Source organism: Phacochoerus africanus, chromosome 14, assembly GCF_016906955.1.
Source record: "Phacochoerus africanus isolate WHEZ1 chromosome 14, ROS_Pafr_v1, whole genome shotgun sequence".
In the NCBI taxonomy this organism is placed as follows: Eukaryota; Metazoa; Chordata; class Mammalia; order Artiodactyla; family Suidae; genus Phacochoerus; species Phacochoerus africanus.
In genome coordinates this window covers 3,104,856-3,125,999 of record NC_062557.1, presented here as the reverse complement: position 1 = coordinate 3,125,999, position 21,144 = coordinate 3,104,856, and the positions used below count along the sequence as shown (strand labels likewise).

The window sequence follows — 21,144 nt, the reverse complement described above, 5'->3', positions numbered from 1 at the left end:
TCCGCGGCCACTCACATCTGGCCGGGGTTTGCTCTTGACGCGTCTGTCCTGCTTGCTTCAGCTCTTCCTCTACTTTCGAGAAACCGCGTTTCCGCTTCTGGTCAAAGAGACCTTGGAGCGGGGGGAGATCCAGGTGCCGGCGGGAAGGGCCGGCTGTTGCCCCCGCCCCGCGCCCCCGCCTTTCTGAGCCTCTTCCCTTCCGCCTGCTCTCCGGCGGCGGCCCGTCTGGTCGTCCCCCGACCTGGCCGGGACGAGGCTGCCCCGCTGGGAGATGCTGTAAGAGAGGCTGTGGGAGGACGCGGGCGCCCCGCTCCTGGACGCTGGTGGCTGGAGGTAGGTGGCCTGGCAGGCGGAGCAGACACTTTCCTGGGGCGGGTGGCGAAGAGGAGGGGCTGGGAGGGGCCGGGGCAGCTGTGGCAAAGGGGCAGAAAGACCGGGAGTTGCCGGGAAGGGCCAGCGCCGGTTCCTGCTACTCCCGCCGTGGCGGAGGTGCCACGGGGCACAACGGTGGCCACGGTCGCCCTCGGTGGCCGGGGGTGGCCGGGGGGTGGGGGACTCTGCGGCACACAGCTGCTGCCAGAAGCGATGGTACCTCCCCTTTCCGTGGGGTATTTGTCTTGCTTCACTCTTCTCTGGGTGTGAAAAGAAAAGGAAAGACACTCAAGGCCCCTCTGCACCAGGTGGGGGACCCCCACCCCAATATCACCCACCACCTGAGAGCCAGCCCTGCCTGTGGGCAACGTGGACCCCAGACAGAACAGGGAATGATGCCTTTGGTCGTGGGTCTCTAATGGCCTTGCTGTTCCTGGACACGATCCAGCCTGGACAGGAAAAAATAATCTCTTTCCCGGGACCCTCTGGGCCGCCTGTAGCCCTAAATGCAGCCCTGGTCTAGACCCGAGTGGCTGGGCTGCTCTTGAGCCTCCAGACTGCCTCTCTGCGCATCTCCAAAGGCCACCCAGCTCTTCCAGGCGTCACCACCGCACAGGTGTGATCCCACCTGTGCCCAGCTCCCACATCCGGCCCACTACCCCCTGCCCCCGCTGATGCCTGGGCAGTTCCTGGGTATCCCCTGGGCACTCACGGACCCCAGTCCACTTGGGGGTGGGGTGGGAGGAAGTTGCCTCTCTCTGTGACTGGTTTCTGTCCCTTCTATCTCCCTGGGTTTCTAAGAATGGGGGCAGTTTGGCACACTGGGAGCTTCCTTCTTCCAAGCTTTGAACATGGGGCGTGTCCTGAGAAACTTCGTTTTCTCAACGGCTAGCTACATCCTGGGTCCCTGGGGGAGGGTGGGAGGTCCTCAGAGGCTGCGAGGCCTTTGCTTTTTATAGTTCAGGGAAGCACGCGGCCAGCCCCACGTGCAAGGTTCCGACAGGCACTTGGCTCCGAGCTGCAGGGAGCAGCCTTCTGTGGGAAGCAGTACATGCTCTGCGAGGCCGGCTCGCAGTCCCTGCCGACCAGAAAGGTGGGAAAACGCAAGTGAAGGGGAGACCGGGGCAGGGGGGCGGCGCAGAGCACTGAGCTGTCCTTTCCCACCCCTGTTCCTCTCCCTCCTGACCTGAGTGCCAAGATGAACATAGGGGTGACCTAACGACGACAGTGGCAATGACAGTAATGGCGGCCACAGGTGCGTGTGTGTTTCCCGCTCAGGAAGTGATGAGCAAATGCTGGTTCTCAGCAATTCTACCAATGACACTGTCACCCCTGAAAAACTCAGAGAGGCTACGATTAGCCCAGGGGCAGTAGACGGAGGACCCAAGATGCTCAAATCTGCATCTCCGTGCCCAGAGAAGGGATGTGACTTGCCTGAGGATGCACAGCTTTCTAAGCTGAGGCTGGAACCCGAGTTTTGCAAGTTTCCAGATTTCTGTTTCCCAGCTGCCCACGGAGGAAATTCCCTGGGGCCGTAAGGACAGCCAGGGTCTGCTTCCCGGGATCTCCAGCCTTCCCATCTGGCACTCTCTCTCCCTTTCGCCCATCTTGAGTCTCTGGAGATACCATGGAACATGCTGCTGGTGAGCGGCAGGCCAGGACAGGGAGAATGGCAGGTGCCAGAGGCCTTGGATGGGCCATCTTTCAGCCAGAGGCCACGGCGCCCGTCTGAGCCAGGTGCAGCCAGACAGGAGGGTCATGCTCGCAGGTGGGTGCTGAGAAGGCCCACGCACGAGGCCCCAGGAAGTGCATGGGCAGCGCCCTCTTCTTTCCGGGGATGTAGCCTCTCTATTCAGGGCAACCAGCTCAGCATGATGTTTTTGGAACACGCTTCTTTCTGTTGTTCTTCCTGGTGCCTCCTGCCCTCCCCTCCCAGCTGTAATTAGCATGACTCACAAACCAAATATTCTGGCATTGAACTTCATCCATCAAAACAAAGATGAAAAGAATTTCGTAGATACAGTCATGCCACCGGGCATCCTCGCCGGATGTGGGCTTGCCACGGTGTTCTTGTCTCCAGGGGCCGGCCCCTCGCGTGTCCCTGTTCCTGAACCTGAGGTGGCTGAGGCTCTAGGGCCCTGGGGGAGAGGTGATAGCTTGCGAAGGAAAGGAAGAATAGAAAGTTTCCCTTCTGCTGTGGTCCCCACGCTCTGCTGACCGCTCGGGGCCACTCTGCCTGCCCATCCACAGGAGAGACAAATGGGTGTTTGGGAAGCAGCCTCGTCTCTGCCTGAGCCCAGAGACCCCGCATGGGGACGATGGCCTCCGGGGTGCTCTGTCTTGGTGCCGGAACTACCATGTGGGCCGAGAGTGATGATTTTCCTCCCGGTTTTACCTGCTGAAACCTGCCTTCTCCTAAAGCCAATGAGACAAGGCAGCATGGACAGACCCTGGCCACCTCCAGACCCTCACACAGTGGGAGGAGGGGTCACCTGCCCACTTGGAGAAGGTTTTGGAAAAGGACCATCCGAGCCTGAACGGGTGCTTCCTTCTATGCCCTTGGGGCAGCCCAAGGAGCCAGTCTCACAGGGCCCAGGATTCGGGGTTCCTGGGGCCCTGCCCAGGCTTCCTTGGGCTGGCAGGGCCAGTTCTGTGCTTAACCGGGGACGTGCAGAAGTGGGCACGCTGGCTCCTTTCCTCCTCCCCAAGCCCAGCAATCCATCTTCCGCTGCTGCAGCCCATGGCCTCTGACCTCTGTCTTCTTGCCTCGGGGGTTGGGGGGGGGGTTGCTCAGTGTTGGGAGCAGGAGTGGGAGTTCTTGAGCCCTCTGGGGGCACCTTTATCTCTGGGTCCTCTCCCAAGTTACAATGAGCAGTGCCTGGGCAGCTGGAGATGGGAGTGGCCCCTGGGCCCCATGAAGCCCCCATCCTTGCCTGTGTGCCCTTCCCAGAAATGGGCTCAGAGCAGGCTGGGTGTGGGCAGAGGCCCCCCCCCCACACACACTGGGGTGTCCCTGGCCTGCCCAGAGGCCCCTGGCATCAACCCCGTCTCCAGCTGTGGACGGCACTGGTGCAGTCCGGCCAGGCATCTGGGCCCGTCCAGGACGGCTGTGGGCCAGGCTGTGCCTCCGTGTCTGACCACCTCCCTGGCGCACGTAGGAATTTTCCTTGAAATGAGACAGAGCAGAGCAGGAGACTGTGGGCAGGCAGGGTGGGAAGGCAGCACGGGAAAAGAAGCAGACGGGCAGGGCCGGCCGGGCGGGGGGGGAAGGGGTTGGGGAGCACGGGATGCCAGTTCTTGGTGCCCTGTGCTGGGTCAGACCCGGCCGCTGACGGATCCACACTTGGGGAAAGGCCCCAAACTCTTGGCCTCCCTTGCACCCCCTCCCTGAGGGGGGACATCTGGTTAGCAGGCGCCCTCTGCGCTGGGGACCAGTGAAAGAAAGGACCTCTCCTGGGAAGGCTGCCAGCCTTGGTGGAGCCGCAGGCGGGTGTAGGCCAGACACTGGCTGGACTGGGCCCTGCAGCCCTGCCCTGCGGGTTTCTGAGGCTGGGGGGTCGGAGCTAGGGACTGCGTTGTGTCGGGAAGCACTGGGCCCTTTCTGCCTGTGAAGAGTCTAGAGTGGGTTCTGGTGAGAGGTGGTGGCCGTGGCTCTCTTCCAGCCTTCGGGACCCCCCACCCCCCACCCCTTAAGGAATAGCTGTGAGAGCAGGCCCAAGGCTCTGTAAGGCGGCCCGAGGTGACCCTGAAAGCAGGTCTGCAGAGCCAGCAGGGCCGGGCCCCGGGGCAGTGGGGGAGCCGGGCTAGAGCTCAGGGCCTGCCCTTCCCCCTCTGCTCCATCTCATCCTGTATCCCCTGCTCCCGGCTCCCTCTCTGCAGGGCCCTCTGCTCTGGGGCCCCACACCTGACCCCAGGCAGCCCTCACGGGCAGGCCGACACAGGGCATGCTCCCTGCAGCCCCAACATTGGTTCCTCACGCTGGTCCCTCTGGCCAGCCACACTTGGCCTTAGTCCCCTGAGCATCTGAGCATCTGAGGACAGGGGGTTTTGGGGGAATGCTGGCCACCCCTGTGCTGTGTGGGCTTCTCCCTTCATGCCCCGCAGAGCTCACCCATGTCCTGGTTTCTCTCCACCCTGCAAAGCAGTGCCCTGAAAATGCCCCTTCCATCCTGAGGCTGAGGGGGTTCCTGGTGATTCTGTGCCTAAACCCTGAGGAGTGAAACTCCGTGGCTGGGGAGATCTCAGCCCGTGGCTCTGATGAAGGCAGTTGTCACCATCCTGGGTGCCCCGTGTGGGGCCTGGCACGGGGTAGGCCCTCAGCGACCTGCTAAAGGACAGGGTGATGGCCTGGCTGGTGGAGAAACTCTCCAGGGCCAGGGGCCCCTGCCGCTGTTCTCGCCGGAACCGATCACTAAGCAAATAGACGCCCGCCGGCATGTGGGAGCATGAGCCCGCCCTCCCCGGCATCTTCCTGGAGGCCCCTCGAGGGGAAGGAGCAGGAGCTCTGCTGCCAGAGACACCTGGGTCTCACCTGGGCTCCAGCACCTGCCAGCAGGACCTGGGGTGGTGGCCCCGTCACTCTGAGCCCACCTGTTCCTCTGAGAAATCGAGGTGGCTGCAGGCACCAAGTTCAGGAGCATCTGTAAAGCTGTGCCCAGAGTCCGGCGCGTAGCAGGTGTTCAGCCAGTGGTGACAGAGCCTTCTTAGAAGGAATCTGGTGGATGACAGGGCTGATCTGGGCCCTGAACTCGCCTGGATGTTAGTCCTGATGATGGGCTGCAGGATTTGGCTCCATTTGCTCTTGTTTGGTGGCAGTAGGCGGCTTCCTTCAGTAACAAGCATGCCAGTGACTGGTGTTCGAAGACAAAACAAATCCCCTGTTCTCGCTGGCTGGCCTGATTCGAGTCCCTGTTGGATGCCTCCCCCAGTGTAACCGGTACCCACGGCAACCCCAGGGCCCTGCTGCCCCGCGGCAGGGCGGGGGGGGGGCGCGGCTGTATCTTCCTCTGGTTCTGTCGCATCCCTGGAATCCAGCCCTCTGTCCTGTTCACAGCAGGCACTCCATTAACACTTATGGAAGAACGTGGACTTCAGCCTGAGGGTGATTTGTAGTCCACGCGGTCACGCTTGAGCCACAAACTTGCCGCAACATCCCCAAGGCCCTCCCCCGGCTCCTTTTCTGCGTGTAGTCTCAAATTCCCCGGAATAAACAAAATGCTCTCTTAGTCCCAGGGTGGGGCTTATTTGTCATTTTTCTAAGTGGAAAATGATGCGCCCTTAATGTGAAAAAAAATATGTGACTATTCTAGGGGAAACCCCCCGAGATGCCGAAATAAGAAAATGGCATCCGTATTTTCATCACCCAGAGATAACTGCTGTCAGCGGCCAGGTGGGTGGCCTCGGCTCTCTGTGATCGCGTGTACGTGCATGGATGTGTTCTCGTGTGGGCATGTGGCTGTGTTCAACCTGCATTTTCACTCATTACTGTTTTATGAACGTCTTTCCATGTCTGTTTACAGAGGTCAGTCTTTGGGGCTGCCCGCAGAAGATGCCCCCACCCCCAGCATTGTATATTGATTATTTAAACGCCTTTAAATGGGGCACGCATCTTTCCCTTGTTCCCTGCGATCTCCGCCCCTCCCCTTTGCACGCGCCCAGCCCCCAGGCACAGGCCGAGGGCATTTGAGTTCGCCACCCTGACCAACTGCTGCGTTTTTAGTTTTCACCATAATTCATTTGATTAGACCGCTTCTTGGGACATGCAGGTGGTCTGTAACCTTGGCTGATAGAGGGTGGCCTTTCCGGGCCCTGATCAGAGGACCGTCTGAGGAAAGATGGCTAGCTGGTCCCACCGGGATTCCGTGTTCAGTAGCACCTACCAGCGGGCCCTGGGTCACTCTCCCCACTGCCCTTCTCCCCCCATCCCGAACCACCGGTCCTGAATCACAGAGAGCTCTCGACACACTGGCCTGAAGATTCTGCTGCCTGGGAAGGGCTGAAAGTGAGAATGGACGTCGGGCCGAACTAAAAGTCAGATGCCAGGCACGGGGACACAAGTGAAATGAGACACCTCTCCTGGGTCTGGACCCCCTGGTTTGTGAGGGGACAAGGCAAGGAAGCCGACGGTGGCAGCCTGGTCTGGCTAGAAGCTGGGGGAGGGAACTTCCTGGAGGAGGTGGCATTGGGCTGGCCTCTAAAGGACACAGTGACAGAGAAGAGACAAGACAGGCAAGAGAAAGAGACAGAGGACCCGACCGTGTGGCCTGTGTTGGGACGTCCAGTGGTCCCCGATGGCTGGCGTGGAGGATGCATGTGCGGGGGTGGGGATGACGGGGCCAGAGCTGAGGCGGGAGTCAGACGGTGAAGCTCTGGGTTTAAACCTTCCTGTTATTTTCGTGGGAAGCCTTTGGAGCCACGGGTGGCCATCAGATCTGCAGGTTTGAAAGCTGCCTCTGGTATGCAGGTTGGGAGGTGACGGGAGGTGAGGGGAGACGGGGCCCAGCGCAAACGATGGCGGGGGGTGGGGGGGACCGTCAGGACGCCTGGTGATGGGACAGGGGCGGGAGTCTGTAGGCTCTGGATGCCGGCCTGGGGTCCTGGCGTGAACAGCGCCAACCTCCAGGAGAAGGAGCAGGGGGGCATGGGGACCACAAGAGAAGGCAGCGGGCCACTGGGGGGCTCGAGTGTCTCAGGACAGGGCGAAGAGCAAGTGCTCGGCGGGCAGCGCTGTCCAGCAAGGATGGACGGGTTCCCCCAGCTGTGTTGTCCCAGGGGACGGCCACTTAGAATGGGCTTGGCCCAGTGGCCGAAAATGGAATTTTGCACTTTGCTTCACAGGAATTCATTTAGCTGGCCCCAGGGGCCAGCGGCCACTGTGCCAGAGAGCACAGGCCTGGAGCTCGGTGTCCAGGGACACCTGCTGGGGCGGAGAGTCAAGGAGCCGGCCGCTGAAGCCATCGCATAGGAAACAAGAGGCGGATGGGTCTGGAGTGAGAGGAGCTGAGGGCTGAGGACCCAGCCTGGACGTCTCCCATCTCCCAGGGGAGGCTGTGGAGGGTGAACACTGGGAGACAAGGTTGCCGGAGCAGGGCGGGGAGGTGGCTGGTCACCGCTGGCAGGTGCCCTGCAGCACCCGTGGGAGACAGACGCCGGTGATCTTCTCCTTGGCTGTGCGGGCTGGACCCGGCGGCGGCGGCGGGACGGACTGTGTGCTGAGCTCCACTGCGAAGCCTTCAGCAGTGGGACAAAGTTCCACCTTTTGCCAAACCTCCTCCCCCACCGCCCGAGATGGCTGTGAAACGCGCCAGTGATTTTCAGGCCCCCACACCCCAGAAACATCAGAGCTGCTTGTGAAAGGGCCAGGCCGTGGGGCACAGGCTGCGGGATTCCCAGCTTCTCTCCTCCGTCTCGGGAGCCGCCACGTCCCGGGGCAGCGGGCTGTGGGCCAGGCCACCTGCAGCGCGGGCTCCGGCAAGGCACGAGCTGTCAGTAACCTTCTCTCTCACGCGGCTCTCAAAGCCGGGGCGAGCCCGCCGCCCGAGGCCTTCCAGCTGGGAGGTGAGCTGGGGACAGGGCGCGCGTCAAGGGGATCTTTGTCTGCGCCGGGAGGCTGGGCGGGCCAGGCGCCCCCGAAGGCCCGCCGCCTGCCGCCCACGTGGCCTCCTAGTTTGCAGGGCCCGGGCAGGAACTTCTGCAGGGTCTGCTCTCCGCTCCCGGGCGCCTTTCCCGGTCCAGGCGCAGGGGGTTGCCCCAGAAGAGGATGGAGCTGGTCCAGGATGGGGAGGGCAGCCTGGGTTTCCGTCACTGCTCTGCCCCAAGCCGGGAGAAGGAAGACCTCGCTTATTAACGAGCAGGGGGCCCTGGAAGCCCCCGTCTCCATCCCCGGCCCTGGGCTGTGGAGGTAACCAAGCCAACCACCGAACGTTAAAAACACGGATTCTCTTCCTCTAAGCCAGAGAACAGCTTCTTGGAGAAGGGAGAAGAGGGAGACTGAGCCAGCGAGATGGGTGCTGAGACCTCCTCCTCTTTGCGGAAGGCGCTGCTCAGGCCGATTGAGGGGAACTCCCTTGGGAAGGGTGCCCACGCTGGCACTCTGCTCCCTCTGCGAGGCTGAGGGGAAGCCGGAGCGGCCCGAGGCCGGCTGCGGGTGCCCAGGTGCAGAAGGGAAATTAGATACGAAAGGGGCTCCAGGGATCAGCAAGCAAACCCCAACTCTCTCTGCCTCCTCGCGTCCGCCGGGGGTCTGGTACCTGGAAAGTGGGTGTGAGGCATGGGCGCCGAGGGAGGAGAGCAGATGTCGCGTGTGAGACAAGCCTGACCGCGGTCAGGGCAGAGGGACACCCCAACACGAGGTTGGGCACCCAGGGTCTGCGGCCGGGGGCCCCCCTGCGGCAGCTGAAGAGCTCTGGGCTTGCCAACAGGAGAATTTCCGCCAGATGTCGAAGCAGAAAGGGGCAGCTGCAGGGCTTCCTTTCTGGCGGGGAGGATACAGGGGCCGGGAGGGTGGCGGGAGGACTGGCCAGGCTGAGGGATGGTTGGGGCTTCAGTGAAACAAGGAGTGACTGGACGTGGAGCCGAGTCGCATCTTGGCCTAGAAGATGTTAGGTGTGGGAGAAAGTCCTGTCTTACGCCCAGCTTCCTCGGGAGAAACGTGTAAGGTTTGGGGGTGAGGTCCTGGTCTGAGAGGAGCCTAAGATACTTGTCTTGGGTGGACTGCGGTCTGGGACACAGCCAGCGCTCCTGGAAAGCATCAGATCCAGGCAAAGGGAGGAGGGGAGCAGAGACCTTCAGGAAGCAGCGCAGAGGATTCGGTGTGGCGGATACAGGGGCGGCGGAGTGTAGACGAGTCCCAGGTTTCGGGCCTGCTGTCTGTTCCTAGGTCCTCCTTCCCCGAACAGCCCCCACCACCACCACCTTCATTTTACTAGAGCAGAGCTGCCCACAAGGCTTTCTGCAGTGACTGAACGTTCTGCTCTGCGCCATCCAGTGTGGTGGCTCCCAGCTCCCGGGAGTTCTTGAGCCCTTGGAATGTGGCTGCCGTGACCGAGGACAGAATTTAGAATGTTATTTAATTTTAACTGGTTTAAAATGAAAGAGCCACAGGCGGCTAGCAGCCACTGCCCTGGACAGCACCGGTGTAGCGTGTCAGGCTTTGAGTCCACATCTGCCGTTCTGTCTTGAGCTGTGATTGGGTGCGTGTCTGTCTCCTTCACTGGATGGTGACCTTGAATCTGCAGTGGAACCCCTGCCTGCCAAGCTCCTGCACAAGCTGGGCGCAGCACTGGCCTCCAGGCAGCCATGCTTGCGCACAGCTTTCTGCTGAGAGGGAATTCCTGAGCCACGTGGGTCCTTGGACTTGTCTTCTTCTTCCTTTTTTTTTTGTCTTTTTAGGGATGCCCCCGAGGCATATGGATTCCAGGCTAGGGGTCGAATTGGAGCTGTAGGTGACGGCCTACACCACAGCCACAGCCACACGGGATCCGAGCCACGTCTGCAACCTGCACACTGGATCCTTAACCCACTGAGTGAGGCCAGGGATTGCACCTGCGTCCTCATAGATGCTAGTCGGATTTGTTTCTGCTGAGCCACGATGGGAAATCCTAGACTTGTCTTCTAAGCTCGTTCTAATCCAGGGAGAGTCTAGGCTTCTCGCCTCTCAGAATAGCTGGTTACCCCATGGGGATTAAGGGGAAAACCACACTCATAAAACGCTTCTGTCAAGTGGCACTGGGCTGGGTGTGGCATCAAACAAAAGGCAACCACGTGGAGGCTGAGCCCTGGGAGGTTCCTCTCAGCACACGGGCATGACATGTGATCCCACCATCCCCCTCCTGGGCGTGTGTCTGGAGAAAACTAATTTGAAAAGATACATGCACCCCTATGCTCATAGCAGCGCTATTCACAATAGCCAAGACATGGAGGCAACCTAAATGACCATTGACAGATGAATGGATTAAGAAATGTGGTACACACACACACACACACACACACACACACACACACACACACACACTGGAATACTACTCAGCCATGAAAAAGAACAAAAAGCAATTTGCAACAACATGGATGAATCTGGAGTGTCTCATACTAAACGATGGAAGTCAGAGAAAGCCAAATATCTTGTGATATCACTGATACATGGAATCTAAAACATGAATAAATGAACTTATTTACAAAACAGAAACAGATTCACAGACACAGAAAACAAACTGCTGGTTACCAAAGAGGAAAGGGGGTAGGGCAGGGATAAATGAGAAGTTTGGGATTAGCAGATACCAACCACTGTGTATGAAATAGATGAATGAGGTCCCACTGCAGAGCACAGAGAACTCCATTCAGTATCCACAATAATAAACCACAGTGGAAAAGAATATGAAAAAGAATATATATATTCTCATAGCGTATATATACATATGCATAACTGAATCAGACCAGACCGTATCTACAACAGAAACTAACACGATACTGTAAATAAACTGTATCTCAATAGTTAAAAGAACGCAGGCGTGAAACATGGGTATGGGTGCCCCCCGCCCCCACAAATGATCGGGCCAATGTTAAGCAGATGTAAGAAAACTTGAACTTGGATATGAATGTTGTCTCCTTAAAGGATTCACCACTGGTCCATCTGTGGTCTGGGGAGGGATAAACATGATTGACAAGGAAGTGTTCTCGGATCGCCTGTCCTCCGCCAGAACCTGCGATTGACCCAATTCTGCCTTTCCCCTCCCGCCCACCACAGAGGGGCCTCTTCTTTGCTGAGAGCGGTTAAGTTGCAGGGAGATGGGGAGGGTTAAAGAGTCAGGAGGTGAGGAGCCACAGAGCCTGAACCGAGTGGGGGAGAGAAAAAACGTTCGTGGAACTGCCACGGAGCTTGGCCAATGAGCGTCTTTGCAGGGCTCGGGATGGGCAGGTCCAGAACTTGAGTCATGTTGGAACTGGCCCCAGACGCCTGACTGCGAGGCAGACCGGAGACTGGACCACGCGGGTCCCCATTCGAGAGGGTTACACCCCACTGGCCAAGGAGTCCTGGGGGGCCGCTTCCCGGACCTGCCTCTCCGAGCACGGGACATTCTCCTGAGTCACCGTTCTGGGGGCGAAGCCTCCCCCCTTGCAGAGGACTTCATTTCACTGGAACTCGCTGAAGGGGGCTGGAGCCAGGTTTGGTTAGCTGTTGGGCAATACTGGTTTTGCCCAAAAGGGAGTGAAATGAACATAATGTCATGATGCTGACTTTGCTGCGGGACTTGGTAAAGATGGTTCGGAAGCTATTTTTGAAGAAGGAAAGATTTCAGTCTGGGTTTGCTTTGGCTCCAAAGAGGAGGTCCTTGAGGAGAACCACCAGCCTCTGCTGCCCTCACGCCGTCTGCCCGGCGCCTCGGACTCTGGGCTGGGCCGTCGCGTGCCCCGCCCCCACTGATACCATCCGCCGGTACCGGCCGCATCCCAGTCCCATCCCTTCCGATCCAGGTACAGAAACTCCCCTTTCCAGACTTAGAGACATGCCAGCGTGGAAAGGGTGCTTCTATCGTGGGTGGAGGACTGAGTCTCCACCGGGAGGATTTCTGCCTCCTGGGGGACGCGTGGCAAGTCTGGAGACTTTGGTTGTCCCGGCTGGGGGTGGGGATGTGCTGATGGAATCTAGGGGGCGGAGCCCAGGGATGCTGGTAAACCCCCCACAGTGCACAGCCCCCCCCAAGACAAAGACGGATCCAGCCCCAGTGTCAGTGGTGCCAAGGCTGAGGAACCTTGGGGACAAAAGAATCCGAGGTAGCAGTTTCCTCCTTTTTTGCTGTTATTTTCCACCTTTTCCCAAATGAATATATGTTACTTTGGATTCAGGGGACAAAAACGTTTAAAGAAAGGAAAGCCTCTTTTCCTCTCAAGTGATGCAAGCTCGCCCCTGAAAAGGGAAAGAGAGACATTACCAAGGTGCCAAGGACAAGCAGAGGAAATACAGAAGGAGGGACATGGACACATGTGCCGAATTCAATCTGACAAATATTTGCTGAGCAGCAGGCAAGGTCAGGGCGCTGCAGGAGGCCGGGGCGGGTGCACGGTGAACAAGACCTCGGCCCGGGCCCAGAGGAGGTCCCGGGCCTGCGGCGCGCAGCCTCACAGGCCGAAGCAAACTCCCCGCGGAACAAGACAATGTGAGAAACACCAGCCGAACGGGGGAGGGAGGGGTTTGCCAGGCGAGGATCTGGGAGGCCTTGAGGAGGAATCTGAGGCCCTTGACTTGGGTCTTAGGTAGGATTCCCATGGGATCCGAGGGCAGCCTGTTGAGTTCAAATCCAGCCCCCGCTGCTGAAAAATTGGGCAGTCTTAGGTTATCTGACGTCTCAGTGTCGCAGGGTCTGCACTGGTTAATTTGGTATCATAACGAACGGATACTGTCTCCTTAAAGGATTCATCCCAGGTCCACCCGAGGCCTGTGACGGGGTAACAGCTGTTGATGAGGCAGTGTCCTCAGAGCGAGCCCTCACCTAGAGGGTTATGAGGATGAGTTGAAAGGATGCTTCTGTTAGCTCAGGGATTCGTAGAAGGCAAGAGGAGAAAGGGTGAGCCTGGCCAGATGCCGGGAGCTTGGGGGCGTGGCTGGAACCTGGCCCTCCAAGTGTGGTGCCTCGGCAGCACCGGGGGGCGGGGGGGGGGGCTTTTAGAAAAGGTCTGTCCCGGCGCTGCCGAAAATGAGGTGCATATTCACAAGGTCTCCCAGGTGAGGTGGGTGCACGCTGCAGGACACAGGACAGGGGCGCTGTGCAATGCAGCCGGCGAGTGGGGACGGACCACGGAGGGGGTGGTGACTGCCCTGGCAAGGCATCTGGAGAAATGACGGATGGGCAGTAGAGAGAGATAAGGAGAAGGGGTGGGGAGGGGGAGGGAGGGAGTCTTTAAGGGCATATTTCAGAAATTACACGTCCATGCACACACTTTCACTGGCAAGAGGAAGGGAGGCAGCGGACATTCTGAATGGGGGGCTGGTCCACGCTGATGCTTCGTCACTGGGAAGGTCCCTGGGCCCTGACACTTGGGAGGCAGAGAACCCGGAGGAGGGGCCCAGCGAATCCGCTGCGGGGATGGGGTCATGCAGAGAATTGAAGAGCCGGCCGAAGGGCGGGTCAGAGGGTGCACCGGCGGAGCCTTGGGCTCTGGTTCCCGGGCCTCTGCCTGCCTCCCACCACCCCGGTTCTCTTGACCTGGCGGGGGGGGGCTCCGACACGGAGGTGACCAGACATTCGGACGTTGAGCTGAAAGAGCGAGCCCACTAACACAGAGGGTAAAGACCAAAGTCCAGAGTGGGCCCAGCAGAGAGGGCTGTGCCCTCACCGGCTTCGAGGCCTCCGAGCAAAGGGCAGCTGCCCGTCGGCCACGGCTGCCCAAGGCCGAGAAAGGAGCGTTCCTGTGGGCAGACGATTACCGACAAAATCAGAAATCCGCCTTCGTATTTCAGTGTTCCTTAGACATGAAAGAGGGATTCAAGATTCAGACGGGACCTTCTGAAGCTGGTCGCCCGCTTTGATGCTCAGTGCCCCCCCGCCCCCGCCCCTGCCGCCTGTGCCCGCCCCCTGTGGGGAGGTGGGGGTCCTTACTCCCGGGCCTCCCTTAGCTCACCGTGCAGCTCAGGGGGCCAATTAGGTGTGCTTGTCGGCCCTTTAGGTGTTAAATTGGAGGCCTGGGTGAACAAAACGGGTTGGGATTGACCACCCTTGCACCGCGCCGCCCCCGTCTCGTGATGGGGAGGTTTCCCAGCCCCCGGAGCCACGCGAGACTCCTGACTCCCCACGGGTGTCAATCCCACTGCCTGGGTTATCCAGGGCGACGCCCGACGGGGAAAACCGCGTGGGACATTTTGTCTGAAGCCCAAGGACTGCCCCCTGGTGGGCTCCCTGGGAACCCCCGTGGACATCTCTTTCTAGAAGGACTGTTTCAAGCCTGGGCGGAAGGACTGTGAGGGAGAGACTAGGGGCTGGGTTCCCCTAACCGTGACGGCCCTCATGGGCTGGGCAGAGGCCCCTACAGCACAGCTCGGGACGCTTGCTGGTGCGCCCCCTGGTGGCCAGAGAGCGACTTGTCGGCACCTGCCTTCCCACCGGCCCCCAAAGTACAGGCTGGGGTAGAGTCACTAGCCAGTGACACCCCCGTCCCCCCAGATTCGTCCAGGATTTTTCTCATTATCCTCACAGGGCTGAGACATGATCCCCAGTGGGGAGGGTGTCCTTCCTGGGAGGTGTGGGGGCGGGGCAGAGCCACACTCATCTGCAGCAGGTGGCCTGTGTGTGACTGGTGTGCGAAGAGTCTGTGCCTGTAAGTGTGAGTGTGCTGAGAGCGTGCATGTCAAGTGTGGCACACGTGTGCCTGTGATCGTGAGTGTGCACACGCGTGGGCAAGTGCACAGGAGTACACAGGTGTGGAGTGTGCAAGTGTGAATGCGAGAGTGTGGTCTGCGTGTGTGTGTGCAAGTGCACTGAGTGTTTTGTGTATGGAGTGTATTTGTGTATGTGTGCTAGGTGTGTGAGTGGGCGTGAATGTGCACTGGGCTTTGTGAGTGTGTGAGTGAGTATATGTGTGAGTGTGAGTGCGTGAGCGGGTGTGCGGTCGGCCTCCAGGAGGAGCAGTGGGAGAAGCACTCCCAGCTTCGTGGGTCCAAGAGCCCTGGTTCCCCCGTGGGGCCCTTCCCACCCCCTCCTTCGTGTGTGTCTCCCCAGCAGGGCTCGCCAGGAAGATGGGCTCCCGTGGGCTGGGACTCACGCTGACATGCTGTCTGCTGCTGGCCTTCGCCAGCGGCCCGGTGCTGGGCCGTGTGCCCCGGGGGCAGGAGGGGACCGAGGAGCCGCCGCTGGACCGCACTGAGAGGTGAGGGGTGCGGTGTGGATGCAGGTGTTCTGGCTCGGCGGGGGTGGGGGGATCCTGGGGTCCAGGGCACCCGGGGTTGGGGGAGACCTGTTTGAGGCTAGAGGTGGAGCAGCCCAGACTGAGGTGCTGGCACTGGGGGACAGAAGTGCCATCGCTCCTTTCAGTGACCCAGACGCCTTATCGGAAACCGAGGGCAGTAACCCAGGCTCATTCCAACCCCGGACGAACGTGGGTCTGCATGCGGCTCTGCAGCCTCATCGGTTAAAAAAAGCAGACACCCCAACCCCCCCCCCTCAGTTTCTTTGCATTCTCGCCTGTCCTTTGAGAATATCTGCTAGGGTTCCAAGTTCCACCTGGAAGAAGGGGCAGGGATAATGCTGGGCTGGGAGCTGGTGCTCTCCACCCTGACCTCTCATCACAATGCAAGATGAGGGACGATGGCTGAAGACAGGCACAGGAAGTGACAGCGTTCCTTGAGAAGTTAGGAATTCCTTCCGCATGGCCCTGTCTCTATATATGTAAAACCTTCAATGATATATAGACTGCAAGAGATTGGGGGTATTTTGCAGGGATATACAACATGCTTAAGATTACTCATGAAGATGCCATTCTTCAAACATGAGGTCCTGGACACCCGACGCGGGCTCTGAAAGTGTCTTCGTCACTGTGAGCTTTGGGCTGACTTGGTACCCGAGGCTTCAGGCTGTGCCGGGTGTGATGGAATTGTAGAGGCCTGGGGGCAAAGTAACATCCTTCTTCTTTGTCTTCTTCTCTTTCTCCTCGTCTTCCGCCTTTCATTCGACAAACATTGACTGGGTGCCACTATTGGTCTGGCCACCTGCTGGACACAGGGGACACACACGAGAATGACATAGTCCCTGGACTCCAGGAACTCCAAGGCTGTGGGGGGACAGCACACGACCCCGTGCAGTGCGGTGAGCCCTGCAGAACAGGTGTGTCCACACTGTGGACGTGGGGGGGCTGGACGCCTCAGGATTCCGTGGTCCTCAGAATGGAGTGGAGAGGCCAGAGAAGCATCCGGAATGAGGCTGAGGGTTCCATTCTGGACAACTGGTGATGATGCAGATGCTGGGTTTGAAAAGAGAAGTTCTAGACCTGAGTGGCAGTGACAGGCCATCAGTTTGGGACACGTCATATCGGGGTTCATTGAACCTCTAGGTAGAAACTTCTTGTAGGTGGCTGAATATAGGGCATGTAGATCCGTTTCCTGGATGGTCTGGGGTTTGAAAAGAGGAGCAGAGTTAGATAAGGAGCTGGCCCTTTGAGAGGGGTGGTGTGGCCTCCAGGGTGGTCCTGTCACAGCCCGAGAGCTGCAGAGAGCAAGGTGCAATGCAGGGCGACGCCGAGAGGTGGCAGTGTGGAGCTGTCACCATCCACCGCCCCGTCTCCCCCTCCCCTCCCCGCCCCAAGCTGGTTTCCAGATGCCAGGTTGTAAACATTAGTGTCTCCAGCTGCTGCAGCTCAAAAGAATCCCGCGGGTCTGGTGGAGCACTCTCATCTGTAAACGAGTCAGCTCAACATAACATCTTTCAGAATTTTAGATGCATACTGCGGATGTCCAGACACGGCGCCCTCGTGTCATCTAAAGACCCCTCCTGGACCTGCCCGGTTCTCCCACATAGATTTTGCCAGGCCCTCAGATTATTGCTGTTCTTGTTACCTTTGTTTCCATGACCGTCACTGCTGTTAACGGGGGGGGGGGGGGCAGGGGGCTCTTTCTGAAACTCCACTGAGATCTCAGAATTCGCCAAGAGCCCATGCAGCCTCTGTGGAGGGAAAGCTACCCTCACACGTCCAGGTGAGAGAAGGCAGGTCAGGTGCCCCAGGCCCTCTGGCAGCAGGAGAGAGGAGTTCCCGGCTCTGAGGACCCCTGGCTTTCACGATGACACCTTTACTCCCTTAGGGCTGAAGAAAAGCGTGAGACGTACAGCCCCCGTCAGGGCGAGGAGCCCCCTGCCTCCCGGTGCTTCCGCTGCTGTGACCCTGGCACTCCCGTGTACCAGGCCATCCCAGTGCCACAGATCAACATCACCATACTGAAAGGTTGGGTGCGGACGCCCGCAGAGGGGACCTTCCCTGGAGAGGGGGCACTGTTCTGTCCCGACTGGGGTGGGGGGAGGAGAGGGAGTTAGGTGGAGGGGGCACCTAGCGGAAGCTTGCTGTCATCCAGGGGGAGGAGGGAATTCTGTTTCTGAGGCTCGGGCCCCGTACCAAGAGGAGGGTGGAAAGGGGGCCGCAAGAGAAGCAGCCTGAGGGGAGCTTGGGGTCTCACCCCACCTGCATTTGCACACAAGCCTCGGGTTTGCAGCCCTGTGAGCAGCAGAAAACCTTGCACAGCCCGGCACAACCGAGGGGGAGGTCACACCTCCCATGCAGCCCGGGTCCCAGCGCCGCGGGCCCAGGCCCTGTGTCTGCAGTTCATTTGCTCGGAGGGAGCCATGGGCCTGGCTGCTGAGCTTGTTGCTTTTGGATAAACCCATATGTTCCCTTGTCTTTGCCAGGACTTTCCAGAAGGAAGGAAAAAAAAAAAAAAAAAGGTTGCTTCTGGATGAAAATAGCACAATCGCCGAGGTTGCTTGATGCCATGTGTTTTCCGTCCCATTTAGGCGAGAAGGGCGACCGCGGCGACCGGGGCCTGCAGGGCAAGTACGGCAAGACAGGCTCGGCAGGCGCCAGGGGCCACACGGGGCCCAAGGGGCAGAAGGGGTCCATGGGGGCCCCCGGGGACCGGTGCAAGAACCACTACGCCGCCTTCTCGGTGGGCCGGAAGAAGCCGCTGCACAGCAACGACTACTACCAGACGGTGGTCTTCGACACGGAGTTCGTGAACCTCTACGGCCACTTCAACATGTTCACCGGGAAGTTCTACTGCTACGTGCCCGGCGTCTACTTCTTCAGCCTCAACGTGCACACCTGGAACCAGAAGGAGACGTACCTGCACATCATGAAGAACGCGGAGGAGGTGGTGATCCTGTACGCGCAGGTGAGCGACCGCAGCATCATGCAGAGCCAGAGCCTGATGCTGGAGCTGCGGGACCAGGACGAGGTGTGGGTGCGCCTCTTCAAGGGCGAGCGCGAGAACGCCATCTTCAGCGACGAGTTCGACACCTACATCACCTTCAGCGGCTACCTGGTCAAGCCCGCCACCGAGCCCTAGCCGCCCGCTCGCCCCCCGCCCCGCCCCGCCCGCCCGCCTGGCGCCCCCTCCCGCGGTCCAGCACCGGCCGCCCCTGGGCCGCCCCTGCCCCCGGCCAGTCTTCCCGCCCCGCCCCCCAACATCCCCAGCTCTGGCATCCACACGACACCCTCGCAGGCCCTGTGGTCACCGGCCTCCCGTGACTGCAGAAGAACTCAGCCGGTGGGGCTCGCGGGAGCCCCTCTCTGTGTGCGTGTCCTCGAGTGACCCTTCGCCCCGCACGCGCCAGGGTGTCCCAGAAGAAACCGCCCTTGCTCCTGTGGCGGAATATTCCAAAGGTTGTGAAGGGAGCGAAGTAAGCCACGGAAAAGAAGCAAGGCATATTGTTATGTTTGCCTTTCTGCCAGCCCCGCTGGCTCCAGGAGGGCTGCAGCCGCTTGAGGCTGCAGGAGACTCCTTGGAGGAGAAGCTCTAAAGTGGATGCCGAGGGTGACAGGGGAAGGGGGCCGGGGTGGCGTGGGGGAGGGGACCAGGAAATCACACCTGGCTTAATACTTTAGGCCATGGATGAACCTTCTGGGGGGACGGCTGGCTGCCATCCATGTCCTGGGGACATCCCCGTGGCCTTGAACGAGGGCTCAGCTAGTCTTTTGAGCCACGACAGTGAGGGGGTTTGGGCTGGGCAGCAAGTGTCACTCCCCAGAGGGTCAGCCAAGCCCTCGGCTGTGGTCTCTGGGTTGGGAGAAGCACCCCGCTTGATGGAACCTTGAGGCTCCTGGCAGCAGCTGGGGACCCCAGGGGCCCCAGACCTGCAGGCAGTTCTATGAGGAGCAAAGCTCAGTCCAGCCAAGCAGAGGCGTGCATCCTGGCAAGGCCCTGCTCCTGCCCCCCGTGGTGCTGTTTCATTCCGTTCATGTCCTGGGCAGGGGCTCCCCGCCTGTCACCCTGGCCCTGGCTTTCTGGCCCTCCTCGCAGGCGGATCAGCCGTGGAAGGCACCAGTGCCTCTGATTTGTAGCAGTGTCATGGTCGTAGAACGTTTTCTAGAAAACCTGGCACACCATCTCAGAGTCACACTTCCCAGAGGAAAGGCCCCCAGTACCCCTACGCCGGGGGCCTCTCTGACAGGCAGCCTCAGACGATGCAGGAGGGGCTTTTCCAGAGCAGGGGAGGGCTGGAAGGGCCCCCCGCCTGTCCCTGGAGCTCCGGTGTGGCTCAGCCTCTGCGAGAGGAGAGAGGGCGTGTTGTAACCACTGAGGTCAGAAGCCCCACTCTGAGGGGGCCGTGGGGCACCCAGAGCGGGGCGCTGCCTGGCCCGGTGCTCTGGCCTGGCGGCCCTTCCCCACTTCTCTCTGCTGACGCCCAGGGCCCTCAGCCCTGCAGAAGGCTCCCTTCCCGCTGGTCAGGCCTGGTGAGCCCTGGTCTTGACCGAGCCCTCCGCCTGCCCTGGGCCTGGTCACGGGGTCTGGAGTCCGCACATCCCTTACTCTGAAGGACTTCTGCTGGTCAGACTTTACAAACTGTGTTTCCGAGGGTGAGCTGGTGAGCAGGGCGCCCACCGCTGCTTTGTGCTGCCCCCACGCTTTTTCAGAAAACATTAAACTTGGACTTGTGTGTTTCAGCACGGTGGCCTCATCAGTCTGGTCTTTGAACCAAATCCTCGTCCTTTCTGTCCTCTCCCCCCGAGACCCTGCCTCCTGTCGTTGGAGCCCCGGGGGCCCTCAGCTTGTACCTGGGGACAGCAGAACCCAGCGGGCACTGGCTGGCCCCGAGCAGCTGCATTCCTCACAGGAAGGCGTTTTACGGCTCAGCTGGACCACCCTGCTGGATGCCCTGTAGGGGAGGGGCTGTCTTGCTTCCCCCAGCCGCCAGGGGACCCAGGGAGGGGGTGTCCCCTGGCTTGTGGCGCATCACTCCAGCCCCCACCCCTGTCCTCATGTGGCCTCCGTTCCTGAGTCTCTTAGATCCCCTCCCTTCTCTCCCGTCACTGGAATCGGGGCCCACCCTGAACCCAGGGCACTCTCCCCTCGAGAGCCTCGGCTTCCTTACATCTGCAAAGACCCTCTTTCCAGGTAAGGTCACCTCCACAGGCATCAGGGTCAGGACTTGGACATGTCCTTTGAAAGGACACAGTTCAACCCACTGGCGCAAACCTGCAGGTCTGAACCCCTCCACCAACGGCCCCTTTTATGCCTGAGCGTGAAGAGCAGATGTTTCTTCTTCTCTCCATCATTTGCCAACTGGGTTAGTGGCCAGGGCCCTTAGAGAAGTGCCAGTGGGCGGTGCAGAAGCTGCCTTGGTTCTGCTGGTGCCAGCGGGCTGCCAAACAGCTGCTGCCCTTCCTTGGCCTGGTTCTAGGGTGAGCCAGTGCAGTTGAGCTCAGCCTTGGGCTGGGGCCAGGCCAGAGTGGGCGGGCACTGCAATCCTGCTCTCTCATCAGAGCAGAGGCCACTGGGCAGAGGATGCAGCTGGGAGCAGGGGCCGAGTGCATTTCCCAGAGGCACGTGGTAAGAACCAATCAGCTTTGTACAGGTGCCCACAGCCCGCCCTCGCTCCAGGGGCAGTCACGTGCCACGTGTAACACCTGCCCCCCCCACCCGGCCCCCAAGCCAACGCGCGAGAGGAGGCGGCCTTGCTCTGCAGTCCACCCTGTGCCCCCTTCGATGGCCCTCAGTCTTCACGCTCACTCCACACCCAGGCCCCCTACCCCCAGTCTTCCACCTTCCCGCTGGCATCTCTGCTCCGGTCATTCTTTCTCCGA

The 21,144-nt window shown here is 60.0% G+C and overlaps 1 protein-coding gene across 3 annotated transcripts; it reads left to right on the top strand.

The window, feature by feature from the left end:
- Nucleotides 1–48: 48 nt before the first annotated feature.
- C1QTNF1 (C1q and TNF related 1) lies at nucleotides 49–20,007 on the top strand. 3 transcript variants are annotated; one of them, XM_047757759.1, is made up of 4 exons: nucleotides 49–333; nucleotides 15,081–15,228; nucleotides 17,153–17,292; nucleotides 17,856–20,007. In XM_047757759.1, exons 2-4 carry the CDS (start codon nucleotides 15,098–15,100, stop codon nucleotides 18,404–18,406), a joined length of 822 nt encoding a protein of 273 aa, XP_047613715.1. In that variant the 5' UTR covers nucleotides 49–333; nucleotides 15,081–15,097; the 3' UTR covers nucleotides 18,407–20,007. The 3 variants fall into 3 exon arrangements, with proteins under 3 accessions (XP_047613715.1, XP_047613714.1, XP_047613713.1); XM_047757758.1 differs by having other exon boundaries at nucleotides 237–333; nucleotides 15,084–15,228; XM_047757757.1 differs by lacking the exon at nucleotides 49–333 and adding an exon at nucleotides 11,368–11,841 and having other exon boundaries at nucleotides 15,084–15,228.
- The last annotated feature ends 1,137 nt before the right edge of the window (nucleotides 20,008–21,144 follow it).

Excerpts from the sequence above, each read along its gene's own strand:
- C1QTNF1 (XM_047757757.1), top strand. The coding sequence starts at position 11,595 with ATGATGCTGACTTTGCTGCGGGACTTGGTAAAGATGGTTCGGAAGCTA. Across the intron at positions 15,229-17,152 it reads CCGCTGGACCGCACTGAGAG|GGCTGAAGAAAAGCGTGAGA; the intron begins GTGAGGGGTGCG and ends TTACTCCCTTAG. Across the intron at positions 17,293-17,855 it reads CAACATCACCATACTGAAAG|GCGAGAAGGGCGACCGCGGC; the intron begins GTTGGGTGCGGA and ends CGTCCCATTTAG.